The 23461-nt window shown below is 39.2% G+C and overlaps 1 protein-coding gene across 8 annotated transcripts in view; it reads right to left on the reverse strand.

The window, feature by feature from the left end:
- Window positions 1-23461, reverse strand: part of tnrc6c1 (trinucleotide repeat containing adaptor 6C1) — a 142194-nt gene that overhangs the window by 32584 nt on the left and 86149 nt on the right. For 6 of the 8 annotated variants that reach the window (XM_069930289.1, XM_069930287.1, XM_069930288.1 and 3 more), the window contains 7 exons: window positions 23027-23084; window positions 21764-21930; window positions 18227-18376; window positions 13153-13284; window positions 10276-10395; window positions 6251-6334; window positions 2820-3042 (listed from right to left, as the gene is read on the reverse strand). In XM_069930289.1, the coding sequence (XP_069786390.1) occupies window positions 2820-3042; window positions 6251-6334; window positions 10276-10395; window positions 13153-13284; window positions 18227-18376; window positions 21764-21930; window positions 23027-23084 (934 nt within the window). The remainder of the gene's footprint in view (window positions 1-2819; window positions 3043-6250; window positions 6335-10275; window positions 10396-13152; window positions 13285-18226; window positions 18377-21763; window positions 21931-23026; window positions 23085-23461) is intronic. The other 2 variants (XM_069930290.1, XM_069930286.1) reach the window with 1 other exon arrangement.

A 23461-nucleotide genomic window follows, 5' to 3' on the forward strand; every position in this document is an offset into this window, starting at 1 on the left:
ACAGCAATAATTACAGTTGTACCAAAGACGGGGAAAGATCCACTAACACCAGCATCGTATAGACCAATATCTTTACTCAACTCAGATTATAAGATAATAGCTAAACTATTAGCAAACAGATTGGCCAAATGTGTACCAAAAATAGTAAAATTCAATCAAACTGGATTTATTAAGAAAAGATGAACAACGGACAATATCTGTAAGTCCATGCAGTACAAGGAAACAAGATGCCAACAGTGGCGGTTGCCTTAGATGCAGAGAAAGCTTTTGACAGAGTAGAATGGAATTATTTATTCAAAGTACTACAGAGGTTCAACCTACCAGAGATATATATTAATTGGATTAAAGCATTATACAAGGGACCATTGACGAAGGTGACAGTAAATAGATATATATCAAACCAATTTAAATTAAGCAACTAGGCAGGGATGTCCACTATCTCCCTCACTGTTTGCATTAGCTATAGAACCACTGGCAGAACTGATAAGAACAGAAAATAAAATAAGAGGGTTAAAAATAAAAGAGAAGGAATATAAAATCAGTCTATTTGCAGATGACATCATAGTATACTTAACAGAACCAGAATTATCAATAAAAGAATTACATAAGAAATTGAAGGAATATGGAGAAGTATCGGGGTACAAGATCAACGCAAATAAAAGTGAAGTGATGCCAATGAATAATGCGGATTACACAGAGTTTAGAAAAGAATCACCATTTAAATGGCAAACACAAGCAATCCGATACTTAGGTATTCAACTAGATAATAATCTAGGCTATCTATACAAATTAAATTATCAGCCATTCATGAAGAAATTACAAGATAACTTAGAACATTGGAAAGATTTATCACTAACACTGATAGGAAGAGTAAATTGCATTAAAATGAATATCTTCCCAAGGATACAATACTTATTTCAATCGTTACCAATTCCCTTAACAGAGAAATTCTTCAATGAGCTAAAGAAAATAATAAGGAAATTCTTATGGAAAGGGGGGGGGGGGGGGAAACCAAAGATAGCACTAGATAAATTAACAGAATGGTACAAACAAGGGGGCTTACAGCTACCAAACTTTAAAAATTATTATACAGCAGCACAATTAAGATATCTATCAGATTTTTATCAAACAAGGGAAAAACAAGATTGGACCAGATTAGAGCTAGATAAAATAGGGAGAAGGTACCTGAACATATAAGTGGGATGAAAAGCTGGTGCAACATAGGAATTCACCAGTACTGCACCATCTGCTCAACATTTGGAAGAAGATTCACGTAGAAAGGAAAAAAAACAAATTACCAACTACCAAAATTAATATTGACGCAAAATCAACTAATCCCTTTCACAATAGATAACATTTCCTTTAGAGAATGGGAGAGAAAAGGGATCAAAAGAATAGAAAATTGTTTTTCGGGACATAAATTATTATCTTTTGAACAAATGAAGTACAAATATGGTATAACTCATGGTACAATGTTTGCATACCACCAACTGAAAACCTACTTGAAGGACAAATTGGGAAGCAGGTTGAAGTTACCAGAAGGAATATGTGATTACAGATACAATGATAATTAAAAGATTTATAACAAACATGTACATCAGACTGCAAGAGAAAGAGAATGATGAAATAAGCTGTAAACCCAAACAAAAGTGGGAACAAGATCTAAACATAAAGATAAAGAATGAAACATGGGAAAAGTTATGCTCCGGAACTATGAGAAATACAATAAACACGAGGTTACACATGATACAATATAATTGGTTACACAGTCTATACACCACGCCCCAAAAGTTAAATAAATGGGACCCAACAGTATCAGACAGATGTTTTCGCTGTAAGAAGGAAACGAGAACAACAGTACATGCAATTTGGGCATGTAAGAAAGTGAAAAAATTTTGGGAAGATCTCAATCAGATATTAAATAAAATCACAAAAAACAACATCCCAAAAAACCCAGGGATCTTTCTTCTAAGTAATATAAGAAGTAAAGAACTTGGCCTCGATTTGGATGAGGCACAAAAAAGATTGATTATGGTAGCCTTAGCAGGAGCAAAAAAATGTATAATGTCAACCTGGAAATCAGAAGAGAGCCTGAGAATAGAGCAATGGTACATAGAAATGAATAAATGTATTCCATTGGAAAAAATAACGTATAATTTAAGAAATAACATCACAGTATTTGAACAAATTTGGGAACCGTACATGGAACACAACGGAGAAGTCCTACCGCGGACCTCCACCCCCTAAAATGACAAAATGAGAAGAAGACGAAATGAACTGACCCAGTGCGTCAAAGTAGAGGACACAATTTTCTTGTTTCTTTTCATTGTGTGATGACGTTGTTTAATGTATCGTATATGTTGAACGTTGAGTGGGTGGGGAGGGGGGTGGGAAGGAGGGAGGGAAGGGAGGGGGAGAAAATGACGCTGTGTCTATTCAAGAGGGAAATGTTTATGTGTATTTTGGTCCGTATGGTTCATAGTGTGAAAAATACAAAAAATTAAAAAACTTAATTGGTTTTAGGAAAAAGCAATTAATAGAAAAACAAATGCTGGATAAATGTGTCAAGAGTTTGAGCTCGAATTTTGAAAAATGAGTGGTTAAATAAGAGCATCTGGATGGTTGGAAGTGCAAGCACAGCTTCAGGATGTCCAGGAGTCATCGTAAGAAAGTCGTTTTTTCCAACAGGAAACAAAATTATGCAAGATGCTATGGACAGTATCCTGTCTCGCCAACAATTATAGATTTAGTAAACTTGACGGGTTAGCAATGCGCACCTCTCCCCAAATTTAACACTATCCAACTCGTGAGATACCTACCCAAGGAATATGCAGGAAAAGAACTGGGTGAAGTTTGTTGCTCTTTGGTCTGCAGGTCTGAAAGACAGGGAGGTGGGTGGTGACTCAGATTATCAATGGTTACTTTGCCTGCAGATGGGTGCAATGGCGGATGTGTTGGTTGCTGTTTCATAAGCAAGGCCTGGGTCAGCTGCCGCTGGTGTTGTTGGATCTGCTGTTGCATGTTGTTGATTGTACGGGCAACCTATGGGTAAAGAAAAAGTAATCAAGTGATTATACCAGCATTGAATTTTTAAAGATGCATTTTTATTTCAAGATCAGTTTCATCATTCAAGGGTACATTGATCTTAGCAGGAACAAAACTACAAAAATGTGGGGCTATATTTTAATGAATTGGCTTAGTGCGTCCCACAATCTGTGACACTGTGACAGGGTAGGAGGGAAGGGCTTGTTAGAGTAGGTCACATACAAACACTTTAAAACAGATCTTACTTGAAATACTGGACCTCTGTTAATGCTAGACCTATCAGCCCCACGGCCTTTGCAAGGGCTTTGGAGAGTGCCCAAGGGACTTCACTAATGTATTGTTGTTTACAAAAAGGCAACGGATGAAAGATCTTCTTGGAGCCGCAGATTGTCTGGAAGAGAACTTGTCGTTCTAAGGGGGTCAAGTGGTTTTGCAAGCAGAGAGAATCAAACAGGCTTGAGCGAGAGAGAGAGCGAGAGAGAGAGCGAGAGAGAGAGAGCGAGAGAGAGAGAGCGAGAGAGAGAGAGCGAGAGAGAGAGAGCGAGAGAGAGAGAGCGAGAGAGAGAACGAGAGCGAGAGCGAGAGAGCGAGCGAGAGAGCGAGCGAGAGAGCGAGCGAGAGAGAGAGCGAGAGAGAGCGAGAGAGCGAGCGAGAAAGCGAGAGAGCGAGCGAGAGAGCGAGAGAGCGAGCGAGAGAGAGTGAGCGAGAGAGAGAGCGAGAGAGAGAGCGAGAGAGAGAGCGAGAGAGAGAGCGAGAGAGAGAGCGAGAGAGAGAGCGCGAGAGAGCGCGCGAGAGAGAGAGCGAGAGAGCGAGCGAGAGCGAGAGAGCGAGAGCGAGAGAGCGAGAGAGAGAGAGCGAGAGAGAGAGCGAGAGAGCGAGAGAGAGCGAGAGAGAGCGAGAGAGAGCGAGAGAGAGCGAGAGAGAGCGAGAGAGAGCAAGAGAGAGCGAAAGAGAGAGAGAGAGAGAGAGAGAGAAGTGTTACAGCTAGCAACAGCAGCTGGGAGTGGAACAGGACAAGCTGACAAGCTTGTGGAAAACCCCATTAGGAAGATGGGTTCTTACTTCAGCCTGGTCAAAGCCCTTGTAGTTCATGCAAGAGGAGAGGACTGGCTGTCTAATGTTTCACTTGGAATAAGAGAAACAAAAAGGCACTCTGTGGTGACCTGAAAGAAAGAGGTTATTATCTAGAGAATCCTGAGGGGGGCAATTTTCGTCAGCAAGACGCTGAAGTTGCTGATGGAAGTAAATCAGTTGTGAGGTCCTGGAACAACAAATCTCTCTCTGAAACTGACAAGAACCTTCCTGAGCGGTAACCATTTACCTTTCAAGCATCAAAGCCTGGTGAACTTTATGAATGTTAAATTCTGTGCACAGAACAAGAATTTCCTGCAACCAGTGAACTTGGAAGAATGAGAAGTGAGATTGGACTGTGAACCCTAGAAATTTTCAGAACTTACACACATATTACATACACGTGCACTTCGAATTAGAAGGTTAAGTTGGTTAGTTAAGTCAATAGTGATAAGTTAAAGTGTGATTCTGTTTTCATGTTTAAAGAGAATTAAAAGTGACTTTTGTTTCAGTAACCATTTCTCGTGGTGAATATCTGCTGGGTCCTCTGGGCTCGTAACAACATTTCTAGAACTCGATGGAACTTCACAAGTTTCAGAGTTGTCAATGTCTTTATCAATATTTTTGACATCACAAATGACTAAAATGAGAGCGTTGAAAGTATTAAAAACAATTCATGAAGGTTGAAGGTATTTGCTAGTGATTTTTGTATCATTCTTATTAACAATCCCTTACTTTTTGTTCATTATTATTGTTATTAATTATTTTTATAGTAATACCAGAAAATAGTTATATGTTTGTACTATGTTTCTGCCACAAAACACCAAATTTCATGACTCATTTGTTAAGCTAATGTGGTTTGGATTGTACTAAGACGATAGCATACTGATATTCTTCAGTATTCTAATGGACAAAAGTTTACCTATAATCTTCAATAATGTAATTATAAACTCTTGGTTTAGCCAATTCCCTCCAGCATACATTTTCTTAAGCAACTTTATTCGCTTCCGTGTTCTTCCATTGCTGTTCTTGTGTACCTCCCTGCGTAGATTTGACTCTCTCCTCCCCCACTCCAACTCAGATTCATTATCAAAATGCTTGGCTACATTTACTGCTGAGCTTCCACAGCATCCACCTACATGCTTCACCCACCTACTTTATCCCTTTTCTCATCTGTACAACAATCTGTGCAACAATTACATCACTGGCATCTGCTAGAGAAAGAAGATTATCCAGGATATTCTAGCCACTTGAAGCAGGTCAATTATTCCCCCTGCCAATGCAATCTTTAAAGGGCTGGAAGTTATTCTACTACAAAAGCAGAGTATTAAACAGAAATAATATTTTGGGTTAATGAACTACATCAGATAAAAACTCATTGTTTATTGATTTGAAACAGTGGCCATCATCAAAGATGGATTTACTGAGTAAATCCTGCAATCTGTGTTTAGTTCAACTGAGCAGCTTAATTCACCAATAACTCACTCATTAATATCCAGTTTAGGCTTCACAGGAACATCATTGCAAATCTCATTACAGTCTGGGTCTTAAATCTGGACAATTCCAGCAATGAAGTGAGTGACCTCTCGAACTCCAGTCAAATTTACGTCAGTGGGATTCAAAGGCAAAACTCTTCATATTACGACGAATGAAATTGCTCTTTCTGTTGGAAGCCAATCATCTCAAGCTCGCGACTTGGTGCCAACACACCTCACAGCTGTATGCTTAGATTTAAGTTACTTAATTAATAACCTTCATTGATAGAGACAGCAATATTTGCTGAATGATTGCACCACAATCAATTCTGTTCAGCCTTTCAGAAAATGATTTAATTTCACCACTCTTTTCTATGTGACTCCACTGATCACAACACCCAATAAAAAGTTGGAATTAAGCAGACAAATTTAAATGTCTCCCATACCATGTAGGATATTGCATTCTATGACATTCAATCACCATCATTACAAAAATATTAAAGTATTCTTCCAGTAATCTTGAAAAGCACCATCTTTTTTTGCTGTATAAATGGGAGATAAACTGTTAACACAGATAAACTAATGATTGAACAAAAATTTCTGTATATCTTGCTGTGAAATATTCTTAAAAGAACAGGCTGTTCACTTATTGTACATACTTGCTGCTCTTGTTGTCTAATGGTTCCAGAAACATTACGTTGGGCCTGTAACATCTGCTGCTGGAAGAGTAAACGCTGGTAGCCCTGCAAAGTCAAAGTATTACTAATTTTCATTTCCATTTTTAGAACAAAATGCCAACAGAAATCTTGAACTACATCAACAATGCAATTCAAATTCATCTGGCACATTTGGAAAATTGTAATCAATCTTTTCAACTTTCAATGGGAGTAGCAAGTTTCAATGGAACTTTTTTGTTCTTTCCTAAACTTTTGCTGAGTGATTCATGTCAATTTCTTCACCTTAAATTTGTCAAAGTTCCAGTACAATCTTTGCATTAATTGAATCGACTTTTAATCTTTTTAAAAAAAATTACACTTAACAATGACAAATTCAGTTTCAACAGGTAGCAGTGATTTTGGTGATTCCAATGGAATAATACATTTCCATTCTAACACTTATTTCAATCAATTTCCTTGAGCAATCAAGCTTTTTCCAAAGCCTCAGCTGTGCAACTGTAAATACAAGACAAATTAGGAATCAGATCACAGAACTCATCTTGGCAACTAAACTGGCATTAATGGTTACGTAAGCAGCTGTCATGTAGCTGATGTTCAGAAAGCATAGCACACGGAGACATGATGCTTCATTCATGGTTTAATACAGAAGTAAAATGGTTCCCCCGTACATAGTGATGTCGTCATACGCCACAGGCACACGCATATAACACCTCATCTCTTCCCACCCCACCCCCCCACACACAAAATAAATGTTTTGTGAAAATAACATACAGGCAGCACTATCACTGAACTACAATAACTACATGTTGCATCTGGACTATTGGTGAGGATGAATAAATTATTAAGTATGTTCTATTAAACTGCCAAGTCACTGAACATCGTCCTTCAGTTGCTTGGGAGTATGATTTTCCCTCTGTGATCATGTCAGAGGGGTAGAATCTGTTGAGGTACTTTGCGATTTCTCCGGACTCTTTTCTTTTGGGGGTGGTAGCTCAGTTGGTGGTGAGGACTGTGAAGTTAGCCTTTGGCGAACCACATCCTGACAGTTGGTGGTGAGGACTGTGTTGTTGAGCGGGACGGCTTGGTCGAGACACGGGACGGCTTGGTCGAGACACGGGACGGCTTGGTCGAGACACGGGACGGCTTGGTCGAGACACGGGACGGCTTGGTCGAGACACGGGACGGCTTGGTCGAGACACGGGACGGCTTGGTCGAGACACGGGACGGCTTGGTCGAGACACGGGACGGCTTGGTCGAGACACGGGACGGCTTGGTCGAGACACGGGACGGCTTGGTCGAGACACGGGACGGCTTGGTCGAGACACGGGACGGCTTGGTCGAGACACGGGACGGCTTGGTCGAGACACGGGACGGCTTGGTCGAGACACGGGACGGCTTGGTCGAGACACAGCTTCATTCCTTGGAGGTAATCCTGGAACATTCACAGTACGATAGGCCCCTGGAGTTTCATCTGGAGTAGCATAAGCGCACGGAATTTCATCTGGTATCTCATCAGGATCCTGAGCCTTGGGTGTAGACATAGGATCATCCACCATTCTCAAATGATCGATGTGTCGTTTCCATATTTTAGTTCCAATCAGTACAGAACAAGAACAAGGACTTAGCCTTTTTAAGAACAACTCTTCTCATCCACAGTCCCCTATTATCCCAGTACTTATGTACCAGTACTGGTTCTCCCACTTATACAGATCTAGTAGACTTATCGGAGATGTAGATTGTTCTATTCAAAGGCCAATGTTCGGATGGACTGTGAAAAGCACTATTCTTAAGTTACGTCCAAAGATCAATACAGCTGGTGTGGGTATGGTGGGAGAGTGGTGGTAGTTCTATAGGCTAATAGGAAATCTGCATTTTTATGATTCCATGATGTATTTAGCATTTTTTTGACTTTCATGGCCTTCTTGAAGGTCTGTAGAAAACATTCTGCTTTTCCATTTGTGCTTAGGTGCTGACAAAATGTGCTGAATACTGTTATTTCATAAGAATAGCTTAAAAGCCTCCGATATGAACTGTGAACCATTATTGGAAACCAGTATGATCGGCAATCCATAAAATGCAAATATACTTTGCAATTTTTTAATGGTCTTGTCTTGTTGTTTTCCTCAAGTGTACTACCTCTGGCCATCGACAACAATGAGGAAGTTTTCTCCCATGAACAAACTAGCTCAATTAATGTGAATCCTGTGCCAGGGTTATGATGGCCATTTCCATGGATTTGCTTTGGCTTGAGGGACTCTGGGTTACACATCTTGTCAAATGCCACATCTTCTTACAGTTTGTTCAATGTCCATGCCTATTGAGGGCCACCAGACGTGCATACGTGCCGACGCCTTCATTTGAACCATCCCTGGGTAGTTGTTGTGGAGTTCTGATAATAGAGCTGTTTACCATTTTGTAGGGATGATTGTTCTGGTTCCCCACAATAACTAACCTTCCTCGATTGATAATTCACGGCCTTGGGCCACCCATTTGACGTTAAGTAGAGGACCCTTGATAGTAGAGTTTCTTTTTAATAGACAATAGACAATAGGAGCTGGAGTAGGCCCTTCGGCCCGTCGAGCCAGCACCGCCATTTTACAGATCATGGCTGATCACTACCATCAGTACCCCTTTCCAGCCAACGGCTCTGTATACGCTAATCTTTGTGAAAATGCCCACAAGGGTGCTCTGCTCTCTCTGACTATTCCATTCCCCCTCTCCTAAAGTCACCCAGCTATCTGCCTCCTGACTTTTGGGAGTGACACTCTCCCTGAAACTCCTCTCTTATCACCCTCTCTGCCTCCCAAATGTTCCGGAGTTCATCCAGCTCCAGTTCTCGGTTTGTCAGGAACTGCAGCTAGAAGCACCTTTTGCAGATGTTTTTTGTACTTCTTTACTAATTGTTTTCACTGTAATAGGTAAATGGTGAAGTTGTTCTTGACCACCATCTACCATCCATTTAATTATCTCGTCTTCCTATTTCATTTCCAGTAGGCCAGGTGCAATAACGCATCAACATGGTTTTTATGTTTATGGTCGTACGCGGTAAGCAACATGGTCCATCTTTGAATTCTTGTTGCCACGAGCACTGATATCCCCTTTTTAGGGCCTCGAATCAAACTTTACGGTTTGTTGTTGGTTACCAAAGTAAACTTCCTATCATATAAGTTTTGGTGGCATTGTTTGACACCAAGCACAATGGCAAGTCCGTCTTTTTCCAGGTGTGCATAATTCCATTCACAACTCATCAGATATCGGAAGGTATAAGTCACTTATTATTCCCCTTTAACAGTTACTTGTGACAACACCACTCCTAATCCTATTGGCAATAGTCTACTGCCAGAGTAACTTTTTTGATTGGGTCATAGTGGACGAGAACATTGTCACTTGATATTAGTATTTGTTTCAAGCGGTCCACTGCATGAGTAGTCTCGTAATTCCAATACCATTTCTGGTCTTCTTTTAAACAGTTGGTTTAGTGGGCTGCACAGCGTTGACATATTTGGGATGTGCTTCTGATAACAGTTAACAAATCCTAGGAATGATTGCAATTTGGCTTAGTTTGTTGGGTAAGGTGCTCTGCGGACCCCTTCAGCAGTAAGTATCCATTCGTACTCCTTCGTTGTTGATTGTAAAGCCCAGATATGTGAAGGTGGTACCATAAATACATTTTGTTTTGTCTTGGCGCAGCCAGACGTTTGCTTCTTACAAACGGGTTAGGACCTTTTCTAGATTGGATAGGTGCTTCCAAGTCATCTCAAATGGTAAAACTTACTGTCAAAAAACATAACAGCAGCAACCACAAAAAAGTAGTTCACAAGTCAGGCAGAATCTCTCTTTTGATTCAAGGAATGAACATGAAAAGGAAATAAACCAGTTATGCTTAAGGTGACAAAGAAATATGCAGAATTCTTTTGTAGTTCTGAACAATATAAAATAATAATGCACTATTATTTAGATGGTTTTGATGACACAAATTAAATAGATACATAAAAACCATTACTTACCAGCTGCAGCTGATAAAGTTGGTTTAACATAGTCATATGCTGAGGATTAATTGGCGAGGCTAATAGTGCAGGGTTGAGACCCATGTTTTTTGCTGCAAATTGCAAGAGCTGTGCTTGAACCTTAAGAAATCAGAAAGATGCTAAAGACTATATATCCAGAATTATGCATGTTTTCTCCAAAAATAAACCAATGATGACAGGGGTTTCAAAAACATGTAGCTTTTAATATTTTGTACAGAGCTATTGATTAAAAATTTCAGATCCATGACAAAAAAAAATTTGTATAATTTAATTAACACAGATAAAATACAAAATGTAATAATATAATTTAAATGAGTTTGATTATGCAGTAGTTTCCAGGGCAGGTTAACATAGCAGTTGGTGCAACACTATTACAATGCCAGCAACCTGGTTTAAAATCCAGCACTGTCCGAAAGGAGCTTGTACATTCTGCCCATGTCTGTGTGGGTTTACTCTGGGTGCTCCAGCTTTCTCCCACCTTCCAAAAGCACATGGGATTTGGAGGTTAATTGGGGTATTTACCATCTATTTTGGTGTATAGGTCAAGTTTTGAAACCCTTAAAAAGCACTCAAAAATCAAGTGTCTTGGTTTTTCTCTTGCCAGTCGTATTATATCTAACCATATTTTTCTACCCTCTTCATTAGATACAAATTTTATGGATTGGTATAGACTGGGAATTAAAGTTTTAAAGATCTTTTTATTCGAGATCATTTTACTTCTTTTGAACAATTGAAAATTCTTTTGAAAATTCAAACTACTTAATAGTCATTTTTTTCCAGATATTTACAAATCAAGACACTTTGTTCTGTTCAATTTCTCTGATTTTCCATTAATTTTTGAAACAAACATTCTTGATTTATTCTTTGACTTTCAATTGTCTCATAGCGAGGCTCAATATAATTATTTATAATAATTTGATGGACTCAAGAATAGCTTCGCTAGTTAAAATCAAGAATGATTGGGAATTTGATCTGAATTTATCACTTGCAAAGGAGAACTAGGACACTATTTTAAACTTGATCAACGAGTCCTCTTTCTGTGCATGACATTGTTTGTTGCAATTCAAAGTGATGCACAGAATTAAATGATCTTGCTTTTATTCTGTTATTGATCCATTATGTGATGTATAAAATCTTTGAGGCTTTACTGACCCATCTGTTTTGGGCTTGCCCGAGTTGAGAAAAATTTTGGAAAAATATTTTTCAAACTTTATCAGAGATTTTTACGATCAAATTAGAACCATGCCCTTTAATTGCTTTATTTGGTTATTCACAAGAACAGGATATATCCTTGACTTCATCTCAAAAGCAAATTTTAGCTTTTACCTCTCTGATAGCTAGACAAGTAATTTTGATGAAATGGAAAGACAGCACTCCACCTATTCATACTCAATGATTACATGATATTATGTCTTTCCTAAATTTAGAAAAAAAAATCAGATAATAATGTTAAAAATGTAAAGTTTAATTTTCATCAGATGTGGGGCCCAATGATGGAATGCTATCATAATTTCAAGAATCTAGATGTTTGGATGCTCCTGAGATGCGCCGTCTGATTTCTGATTGTCGTCATTCAATTCGTCTATATTTTATTTATACCAGCTGACCTTGTTTAGTGGGAGGGGTTTGATTAAATGGGGAAGGGGAGGGTTTTTTTATTTTTTAATTAAAGTCATATCAAATAAATCTAAGTTGAATTGAAAATTCTAAACACTAATTATATTACAGAAGATAAAGTTACTATCTGAGATGTACAAATTCTCTTTATTTTAAAAAATAAGGGAACTTTATTTATAACGTTATTTTAAAAGAAAGTATTTTCTGGTCTCAAGTTTTACTGTTTATTTATTCTTTTTAAACTCTCCCCCTTTCTGGGGAATTCTTCTTCTTTTCAATATTATCTTTGATAATATTATGAAGCAAGTGTCAATTGTTAATTCAACCTTAGATTCAATGTTTTAAATTAAGTTTTAAGATTAAGTTAACAAATGATTTGAGGCTGTTTTTGATTTAAAATTTATGTACATTATGTATATGATATGACTGAGGCCATTCACTAGATTATTATGTAAACTTTTTCATTAAACTCAATAAAAAATTTTAAAAATCAGGTGTCAACTTATATGCCAGATACAAAAATGAAACCTTAAATTCAACTAAAAAAAAAAAAAAGGTCAACGTAGATTCAGAGCATAAACGACCCTTCAAGCACCAAAAAAACGCCAGCCTACAACAAATGACCTTGCGGAAGTTACTGGATTTCTTGGCCACTTCTATTACTTTTGACTTAAAATTCGCTTCATACTTTCATCATTTTGGTGGAGGTTCCTTGATAACAACCACCTTCTGGCAACGCCCAACAGCTCAGTCAACGCGATTTTTGGGGGTGGGGTTGACTTATACATCCGATACATGATAAAGCCATGAAAATGAGGCTGAAAATGGAGTCCCGGCTTATCTGAAGGTTAACATATGCCAAAATATACTGTATATAGCATGGGCTTGCAGGCCAGAAGGTCATGCTGTATGTCTAAATTTTTAAAAAAATTTAATAAAATTGTGTATTGAGACACCAATAAACAATTGGTTTCATGAAACCATGATGGATGAGAAGAAGATGGAGGGTTATGGGCATTGTGCAGGGAGGTGGGACTAGAAAGGGGTGTTTGGTTCGGTGCGGACTAGAAGGGCCTAATGGCCTGTTTCCGTGCTGTAATTGTTATGTTATGTTATGAAATGTAGTTTTCTGTGGTGTTGAAAATTGGCCATTGATTAAGGGCAAGATAAATATTGAGACAACACCAGATATTAACAGAGTATTTAAGCTACTTTTTCATGACTTGTAACATTACAAACCTGAGGGGATAGAAACTGAGGCACTTGAGCACGAAGACTAGGCTGGGATGAGTTAAGAGGTTGCACTGGCGGCTGCTGCATGGTCCTGGCTTGTGCTGCTCCACTATTGCCAAACATACCTAGATTGCCACTCTGTTAATAAAAATAACAGTTTGATGAATATCAACTGATCGTCATGCATTCAGTCAGCACTGGTAACCACAGCGGAATACATCTTCAATTTCTTTAGTGTTACAAACTTCAATATTAAATGAGAACAAGGATATATTATGCTCATTTGGCTTTTTTTAAAATTAAAGGACTGGTCACAAATAAAGAATCAGAAATGAGCCCTTGTGTTCCACCTCATCCACGCCCATCAACAATGATTCTATTTGTTTATCCGAGACCTGCATCCCAGTACTCTTTTCTTATCCAAGCATCTGTCCAAATGTCTCAACTTGCACCAAAAAGTCAGCACCTAGTGGAGGAAAGACCTATCCTTCTTATCTCACGCAAATTTCTCCTCTCACCTTGAAAGTGTGCTCTTTAGTTTTCGGGAAAAAAGATGACTGCCTCATTTATGTCCCTCATGCTTGTGTGGACTCTCCTTTAAACTCCTATGCATCAGTGAGAATTACCAGTCTATCCGATCTCTCCTCACAAGTACAGCCCTCAATTCCAGGCAAGATCCTGATGAATTTCTTGTTGCTACCACATTCTTCCAATAGTGTGGCAACCAGAATTATACACAATATTCTAAGTGTGGTCTATTCTAAACCAAAAGAAAAATAATGTAAGTGTGCTAATTTAATTTGGTAACAAGATAATATTTAACAAGTGATTAAGCAGAATTATTTTCTTGCTTAAACACATAATCTTGAGTGTGTACAGTGTCACTCAAGGACTTGGAATTGGTTGGGAATGCCACTGATTCTGTGCTGAACTGGTTCATGGGGTTTAGTGGTGGTGCTCTCGTTTCTTGCAATTCCCCCAGAGTTATGCAGGGGCATCTACCGAAAGAAGCTGTGCATCTTAGGTCTTAACATAATGTTAGATTATATTCAAATACGCAACCCCTCAATTATTCTAAATAAGATTGAAATTTCAACAAAAGAAAAACCAGAAGTGGCTTAATTTGATTCCAAAATTTAGCATGCAATTTTTTTTTAAATGAGTACATGTGAATAAATTTAATTTTCACATGACAGTAACCTTTTCAACAAATCTTTTTAAAAAAAAAATGATCAGGGAACATTACAAACTATTGTATGGATAGTATTTTCAGAAGCTAGTCAAGATTTTTTTTCAAAATATCATTCAAGAATGATTTCCAAATAGCAATCCATTCTTCTAGTTTATAGCTGCAAAAATGACCATACGGATTTCAGCAAGGGGAGAAATAATGAGGAAAACATTAAGTACATCTTTGAAGTCATATATTGGAATAGCTAGTTCTTTAAAATAATTGTTTATAGAATTCAGTCAGAAATTAATTTTATTTTAAAATGGACCAAATGCTCACAGGAATATAAAGACAGTGATTACAACATTTTTAGAAGGACAGAAGAAATAATTTCTTGTTGCCTAGAAATATAATGCATTTATAGCCAGATGATGAGGAGGAGATGAGGAGGATATAGTTATTTATTTTTAATGGGTCTAGAGGGTTTCCCAACCCCAACCAACCAATTTTCCCTTGCAACCGCTGCAATCGTGTCTGCCTGTCCCGCATCGGACTTGTCAGCCACAAACGAGCCTGCAGCTGACGTGGACTTTTTACCCCCTCCATAAATCTTCGTCCGCGAAGCCAAGCCAAAGAAAAAGAGAAAGAAGAGGGTTTCCTGAAGACATTTAATCATAAAGAACTAACCAGGAGTCAGAATCATACAGTATGGGAACAGGACATTGGGCCCAACTTGTCCATGCTGACTTGTGGGCACCCTTCTGCAATCATGCCAGCTCCCTGGTACATGGCATGTCAAGTCAGGAAATAATCTAGAGATCCAGACAGTTAAATGCTATCATCCACAAAGTTTCAACAAGTGCATTCATGTATGAAGAAGTTCCAAGTCTCCTCTAAATCTTCTCTACCTTAACCTAGTTTATGTTCTGTAGCCTGACATGATATTGAGAAATCTATTTTGTGTTCCATAATCATGCCCTCTTATCCCTTCTCTGCTCAGGGGAGAATAGACTTAGATTTTGCAGTTTTTCATTACTGAACTGCTTTATCCCAGGCAACATCCTACTGAGTCCCCTCTACACCTGGTCGAGCAATTTCACATCTTTTCTGTGGCATGGTGACTAGAAATACATGCAGTATTCCGGCTGAGGTCTGACCAAGGCATCACAAGTCAGAGCATAACTTCCCTACTTCAGTATTGAATACTGTGACTAATGAATGCCAGCATTCCATGTGCCACCCTAACAACATTTTTTACTTGTTTGTCCAGCTTCAAGATCTATGGACATACTCTAAGGTCTTGCTATTCCTCAATAATCCTTAAGACCCTAGCAGAGAAATGCAAGGTGAGGCATCTGTCATTTTCCAGCCCATTTCATCAATGCATTGACATCATTCTGCAGCCTCAGAGAGCCATGCATAATATCTTGGTGTTATCCACAAACTTACTGATCCAATATTCAAATCATTAATGTATATTACAAACAGCAAGGAGTCCCAGCACCAACTGTTGTGGAACACCACTAGTCACAGATATCCAATCACAAAAACAACTCTCCACCATCACCCTGTTTCCTATTGCCAAGCTATTTAAGATCCAAAAGTTCAGATTTTTTTTGGTCAGAATACATACATGACAGCACATCCAACCCGGAGATTCTTTTTGTCCTGCGGGTCAGTAGTGCAAAAAAACTGCCCTCAAGAAAAGATACCTATGCAAAACAGAGAAGTGTAAACAAATTAAATAATGTAAACAAATTGACTGTGAAATACAGAAAAAAAGACTAATAATGTACTAAGAAAGAATTGTTAAAAGATTGAGTCTGTTTAGGAGTCTGATGGTGGAGGGATAACTACTGTTCCTGAACCTGGTGTTACGAGTTTTGTGGCACCTATACCTCCCGAGGACAGCAGTGACAACAGAGCTTGTGCTGGGTGGTGCCGATCCCTGATGATTGCGCTGCTCTCTGACAGCAGCATTCCATGGTGGGAAGAGTTTTGTGTCTGATGTACTGGGCTGTGTCTAGTGCAGGGCTTTCCACCTAGAGGAATTGGTGTCCCCAAACCAGGCCATGATGTAGCCGGTAAGCACACTTTCCACTAAACAGCTACAGATGTTTGTCAAGGCTTCTGTTGTCATACCAAACCTCCACAAGCTCGAAGAAGTAGAGCCAGTTTTCCAAGTTGCACTGGATTACATGAGGCTCAATCTTTTGGACCAGTTTGTTATATGGGGGTTATCAAGAGCCTTACTAAATTCCATGCAAGTCATCAATACGTCTTCAAGGATCTCAATCAAAATGATCAAAATCACATTGGTCATGTTTCTGATTAGTATCCAACTTTCCAAGTGATCATTAATCCTTTCTTAGAACTTTTTCCCTCCCACTGATGTTTGGCTCACAGTTTCTATACTTCACCCTGGTGTCTTTTCTGAAAAGAGAGGCCATGTTTGCTGTTTTACATGATCTGGCAAATCATTTTTGTCTAATGAAGATTTAAAAGTCTCCACCAGAGCTCAAACAATACCCTCAGAACAGCCCGGGATAAAGTGTACAATTTGTTCCATAATTCTATGCACACTCACTATTCTTTGCACATTTAGGATCATTTTCCAAGTAAGAGTTTGAAAGGTAATTTTATTAAACCAAACACAGAGGATCATTGAATGAAACAATCAAAGAAGCAGAAGAAAGCAGACAATTTGTTTTTCTTTGGGTTTGAAAATGAATCTGGCAGAGCATTTGACCAATAAACTAAAAAAAAAATGCAATTTATTCCCCATGAGTTCATGCAGATTATACATTAAATGTAAATCTTTGGGACCAGTTTGTTACATGGGTTATATGGATGAGTCAGCATATAGGATGGAGATTGAAAACTTGGCTGAATGGTGCAGCAACAACAACCTTGTACTCAATGTCGTCAAAACTAAGGAGCTGATCGTTGACTTCAGGAAAAAAAGCCAGAGGTTTACAATCCAGTGATCATTGGGGGGTTCAGAGGTAGAGAGGGAGGGAAAATTTAAGTTCTTGTGAGTCACTATCTCAGAGGATCTTTCCTGGACCCAACACACCAATGGCATCATGAACAAAGCATGTCAGCGCCTCTACTTCCTCAGGAGTTTGCGGAGATTTGGTATGATACCGAAAACCCTGGCAAATTTCTACAGAAGTGGTGGAATGTATGCTGACTGGCTGCATCATGGTCTGGTATGGAAACACTAATAGCCCTGTGCATAAAGCCCTCTAAAAGGTAGTGGACACAGCCCAGGACGTCACAGACAAAGCCCTCCCCACTATTGAGAATATATACAGCAAACGCTGCCATTGAACAGCAGCAGCAATCATCAAAGACCCACACCACACACCTCATACTCTGTTCTCGCTGCTGCCATCTGGAAAGAGGTCTAGGTGTCATAAGACTCGCACCACCAATTTCAGGAACAGCTGCTCCACCATCAGGCTCAACGACAAACTGAATCAGGGACTCATTTAAGGACTCTTACTTGTGCACTTTATTGATATCTTTTTGTTCTCTCTGTATTGCACAGTTTATTTACATTCATTATCGGTTTACAGTTCTTTGTTTACATGTTTAGCTGTGTAGTTTTTATTGCACTAACAATTATGATAATTTTGCCATGTCTACAGGAAATAAGAATCTCAGGTTGTCTGTGATGTTATGTATGTACTCTGACAATAAATCTTAAATCTGACAAAAATATTAAATAAACCCAAATTCAAAATGCACAATACAAAGTAAATCACACTGGACAAGGAATACAATGAATGACCGCTTTATCAAGAATGCCAAATTTGCCATCTTAATATTCATAAGAAAATACAATTTTATAACAAAGGAATATCAGCTTTGTTGAAAGAATTATTTGTGAACAACCATTCTTACCTGTCTAGAAGAATTCAAGTTTTGCATGCCCAGCCCCGAGGCAATGGCACCAAGGGCCTGATTAGGGTGTGCACTGTTTGAAAGGGCAAGCTTCAGGCTTGGTGAAGGCAAAAATGGTGAAGTAGGGGACTCTTCCACTAGGCCGCCATCCTGATTGGAGAAAAACAGGGTGAGCTACACAGTGCCAACTAAGGCACAATGTGATTACGTGGTTGTGAAATTGTAGCCATAGTAGTTTAAGCAAGAATGGGTCAAAATGTAGATAGGAAATGCAGATTTGAAAAAGGTAAAAGACGGAAGAAAAAGAAAAAAGTTTTAGGTGCAGGACCAATAACTTTATATGCTATCTATGATGTAAACATATTAAAAACAGCAAACACTGCAGGAGTGAAGAAACGGTAGGTAGGACAAGACACCAGGGACAGTACATTCAAACTATTTATCTTAAATTTTAAGTTTAAGTTTCACTGCATGTTACATCATTCAGCTTTGATTTCAGTGAACATTATTTTATTATATAAACAAATACAGCACTTTTAGACAAGTCTGTTACACTATTGATTTGAAGAATTCATGGTTAGTAAACAAAATGTTTTTACATGGAATAGTAGTCAAATGGATTTGGAATTAGAGAATCACCATTGAAAAGGATTTTAATGCAGGAAGTTTAGGGTGGTCAGGACACCGCTTCAAATTCAATGTCCCAGGCAACAGTGCCTTGAACTGCACCAAAATTAATGGACCACTCTAAATTTGCTTTTATGGTCATATGATCTAGAAGATGGAATTTAACTCTCTCACTGGGAAGTTAAACCAGAGCATGACTTGCACAATAAATGGTGAGGTCCTGCAGAGCGTTGTAGAACAAACATCTAGAGGTACAGGTCGATAGTTTCCTGAAGTTGGTGTCACAAGTTGACAGGGTGGTGGCGAAGGCATTTGGATTACTTGCCATCATTGGTCAGGGCATTGAATACAGGAGTCAGATGTCATGTTATAGATGTACAAGACATTAGTTAGACCATACTGGGAGAATTATGCAGGTCTGGTTGCCCAGTTACCGGAAGAAAAGGGTCCAGAAAAGATTCATGAGGATTTTACACTGGAAGGCTTGGGACCAAGGAAAGCTGCCTCAGGACCTTCATGATGCCATCATCATCACCCTGTACAAAAACAAAGGCGAGAAATCAGACTGCTCAAACTACAGGGAAATCACGCTGCTCTCCATTGCAAGCAAAATCTTCGCTAGGATTCTCCTAAATAGAATAATACCTAGTGTCGCCGAAAATGTTCTCCCAGAATCATAGTGCGGCTTTCACGCAAACAGAGGAACTACTGACATGGTCTTTGCCCTCAGACAGCTCCAAGAAAAGTGCAGAGAACAAAACAAAGGACTCTACATCACCTTTATTGACCTCACTAAAGCCTTCAACACCATGAGTAGGAAAGGGCTTTGGCAAATACTAGAGTGCCTCGGATGCCCCCCAAAGTTCCTCAACATGGTTATCCAACTGCACGAAAACCAACAAGGTCGGGTCAGATACAGCAATGAGCTCTCTGAACCCTTCTCCATTAACAATGGCATGAAGCAAGGCTGCGTTCTCGCACCAACCCTCTTTTCAATCTTCTTCAGCATAATGCTGAAACAAGCCATGAAAGACCTCAACAATGAAGATGCTGTTTACATCCGGTACCGCACGGATGGCATTCTCTTCAATCTGAGGTGCCTGCAAGCTCACACCAAGACACAAGAGCAACTTGTCCGTGAACTACTCTTTGCAGATGATGCCACTTTAGTTGCTCATTCAGAGCCAGCTCTTCAGCGCTTGACGTCCTGTTTTGCGGAAACTGCCAAAATGTTTGGCCTGGAAGTCAGCCTGAAGAAAACTGAGGTCCTCCATCAGCCAGCTCGCCACCATAACTACCAGACCCCTACATCTCCATCGGGCACACAAAACTCAAAACAGTCAACCAGTTTACCTATCTTGGCTGCACCATTTCATCGGATGCAAGGATCGACAACGAGATAGACAACAGACTCGCCAAGGCAAATAGTGCCTTTGGAAGTCTACACAAAAGAGTCTGGAAAAACAACCAACTGAAAAGCCTCACAAAGATTAGTGTATGCAGAGCCGTTGTCATACCCACACTCCTGTTCGGACCGGATCATGGGTCCTCTACCGGCATCACCTACGGCTCCTAGAACGCTTCCACCAGCGTTGTCTCCGCTCCATCCTCAACATTCATTGAAGCGACTTAATCACCAACATCGAAGTACTCGAGATGGCAGAGGCCGACAGCATCGAATCCACGCTGCTGAAGATCCAACTGCGTTGGGTAGGTCACGTCTCCAGAATGGAGGACCATCGCCTTCCCAAGATCGTGTTATATGGCAAGCTCTCCACTGGCCACTGAGACAGAGGTGCACCAAAGAAGAGGTACAAGGACTGCCTAAAGAAAGCTCTTGGTGCCTGCTCCATTGACCACCGCCAGTGGGCTGATCTCGCCTCCAACCGTGCATCTTGGCGCCTCACAGTTCGGCGGGCAGCAACCTCCTTTGAAGAAGACCGCAGAGCCCACCTCACTGACAAAAGACAAAGGAGGAAAAACCCAACCCCAACCAACCAATTTTCCCTTGCAACCGCTGCAACCGTGTCTGCCTGTCCCGCATTGGACTTGTCAGCTACAAACGAGCCTGCAGCTGACGTGGACATTACCCCTCCATAAATCTTCGTCCGCGAAGCCAAGCCAAAGAAAAGGAAATAGAAGTAGATAAAAATCATTAAGATCACAGATAGGTGAATAGAGACAGCCTCCAACACCCCTCCCCACCCCCCAAACAAAGAGTAGGAAGTCTAAGATTAGAGGGAACAAATTCAAGGTGGGGGGGGGGAAATGGGGAAAAAAAACATTCAAAAGGGCGGCACAGTTAATGCAAGGGTGGTACTTTTAGCATAATGTTGTTACGGCGCCAGCAATTGGGATCATAAATCTGGAATTCCAGCATGTAACAGAGTCGGTCTTTTGCTTTTCAATGGTAATCAAAAACACTCCCAAGGGAAGCAAAGGCAAGCTTGCAAAACAATTAATATTGAGCTGCTCAGATATTCAAAATAAATACAAAAACATTGCATCTCAGGATTTTGTTGGTCAAAAGTTTTGCTTAAATTTTATGTTTCCACATAAAATTTGACTCTTGAACGCAAAAACATAATAACACTGAGAATACAGCTGGGGATAAAGGTTGACAACTGACACTAAAAAATAATTCCAGTGTAAAACTTTTTCTTTTAGTTATGAAGAATCCTTCTGTCCCCTCCACATCCGATAGATGACAACAAACATTTATGCAAGACCTCAAATTTTACCAAATTGGTTTTCTAGAGCAGCACCCCTTTTATTCTTCAAGTACAACTATCACCAGAGATAGTTACCCCCTCCCCCATTTTCTCCCAAGAGCTTTTGTTCAGTAGGAAATAAAATTCATCATCAGAATCAAATAATACTTCTTTCCATCGCCAGTTAGCTGCAACAAACCTTGTCAAAAAAGGTGGGGCGATCCACGGAAGACTCTTTGGAGATAGAAGGTGGTCGGCAGCCCAGTGGTTTAGAAACGATTCCATTGTAATCTGACATTCCCATCCCACGTTTGTCCATCTCCACTTTCTTTTCCAACAGAGCACCTGGAAAAGGGGAAAATCCATCTTAACACAAAACAAAAAGGAAAAAAAAACAGAAGACAAACATTAACTTCAACTAAAGACACAAATACTTGGAAAGAACAAGTTGAAATTGTATCAAATATCCACTATACAGCCACATGCCAATTAAAGCCATTTTACTTGAGCTTTAAAGATCAGAAATTTCTCAAGATTAAAAAGGGAGTCGGAAGGTAAATTACAATCATCTGGTAACAGAATAAAGGAATAATTGATATTTCAATTGTTATGTTAAAATTAATAAAGGAAGATGAAAACAGAACTGATCCTTTAAGAATTTTGCCACATATGCAAATAATTTTGCATTTTTCAATTTTTTTAAATTCCTTTTTATTTCATTAATTTAACAAATTAACATTGTAACATTGAAGATAAAAGAACAAATGAGAACCCAAAATAGAATAAATATCAAGCAAAATAGAAGTGGGAAGGCTGAGGGGTCGTGAGAACTACTAGCACTGATTACACAGACAAGGCAACTGCTACTGTCACGTCCAAAACGGGCATCAATAACCAAAAAAGAGGGATTCTATGAAGGTTAAAATTAATCTGAAACACTGAACTCGGATGCAAAATCAGCTGTCCATTTCAATACTTTACACATTACACAACCAAACAGGTAAAGGGTAACCTAACACTCAACAGAAATTGAGAGTAAAATCATTAACAATCACAATGAATATAACTGTAGGTTGGGGATGTAGCAGGGGATAAGATTCAGTGAAGGAGAAAAATCAAAGCACCAAGTAAGGAAACAACACCGAGAGAAGGATCTATTGAAAGTAAGATACAACCATATGACCATATAACAATTACAGTTCAGAAACAGGCCAGTTTGGCCCTTCTAGTCCATGCCGACCACCTAGTCCCATTGACCCACACCTTTCTCATCCATATATCGATCCACTGCCAAATTGTACAACATGTGGACTTCAGTGATATCTTGGATGGCAATCATACATCTAACAAGGCCTGAAACAAGCAAGATTTGTTATTTCCAAACATTTGCGGGAAGGCAAATGACGGGTACTGCTCAGAAATTTCACTGAGAACAAATGTCAAGGTCACATCTCAGACTTACCCATAGCCTGATCAAGATTCAGGTTATTACATTTCAGAGCCTCTTCTGCTGGTTCTCTCTGTGAATGATCATAAATGCCATATTTAAGTACTTGCATGAATTATGTCAAAAACAAAATTAACTTCATTATGGAGATCAATATTCTCAAAAACACTGAAGACAAAATAAACTTTGACAAATAACTGAAAATTGATGAGCATTACGATCAGTTTGTTCACAAAAGTGTAATTTCCAAAATACATTTGCCCTGAATGTTTCAATAACACACCTGAATCTAGTACTGACAAAGATTACCAAGATTCTATCTGATCAAGATGGTCATTTTAATTTGAAAGTCACAAGTTTTTGATAAATGTAATCAACTATTATTTCACAAGAACACAAAACATTTCAAGCAAGCTCGGTTACAAAATCTGCATGAATATCCAGCTAAAC

This window comes from Narcine bancroftii, chromosome 3 (assembly GCF_036971445.1).
Source record: "Narcine bancroftii isolate sNarBan1 chromosome 3, sNarBan1.hap1, whole genome shotgun sequence".
NCBI classification, from domain to species: Eukaryota; Metazoa; Chordata; class Chondrichthyes; order Torpediniformes; family Narcinidae; genus Narcine; species Narcine bancroftii.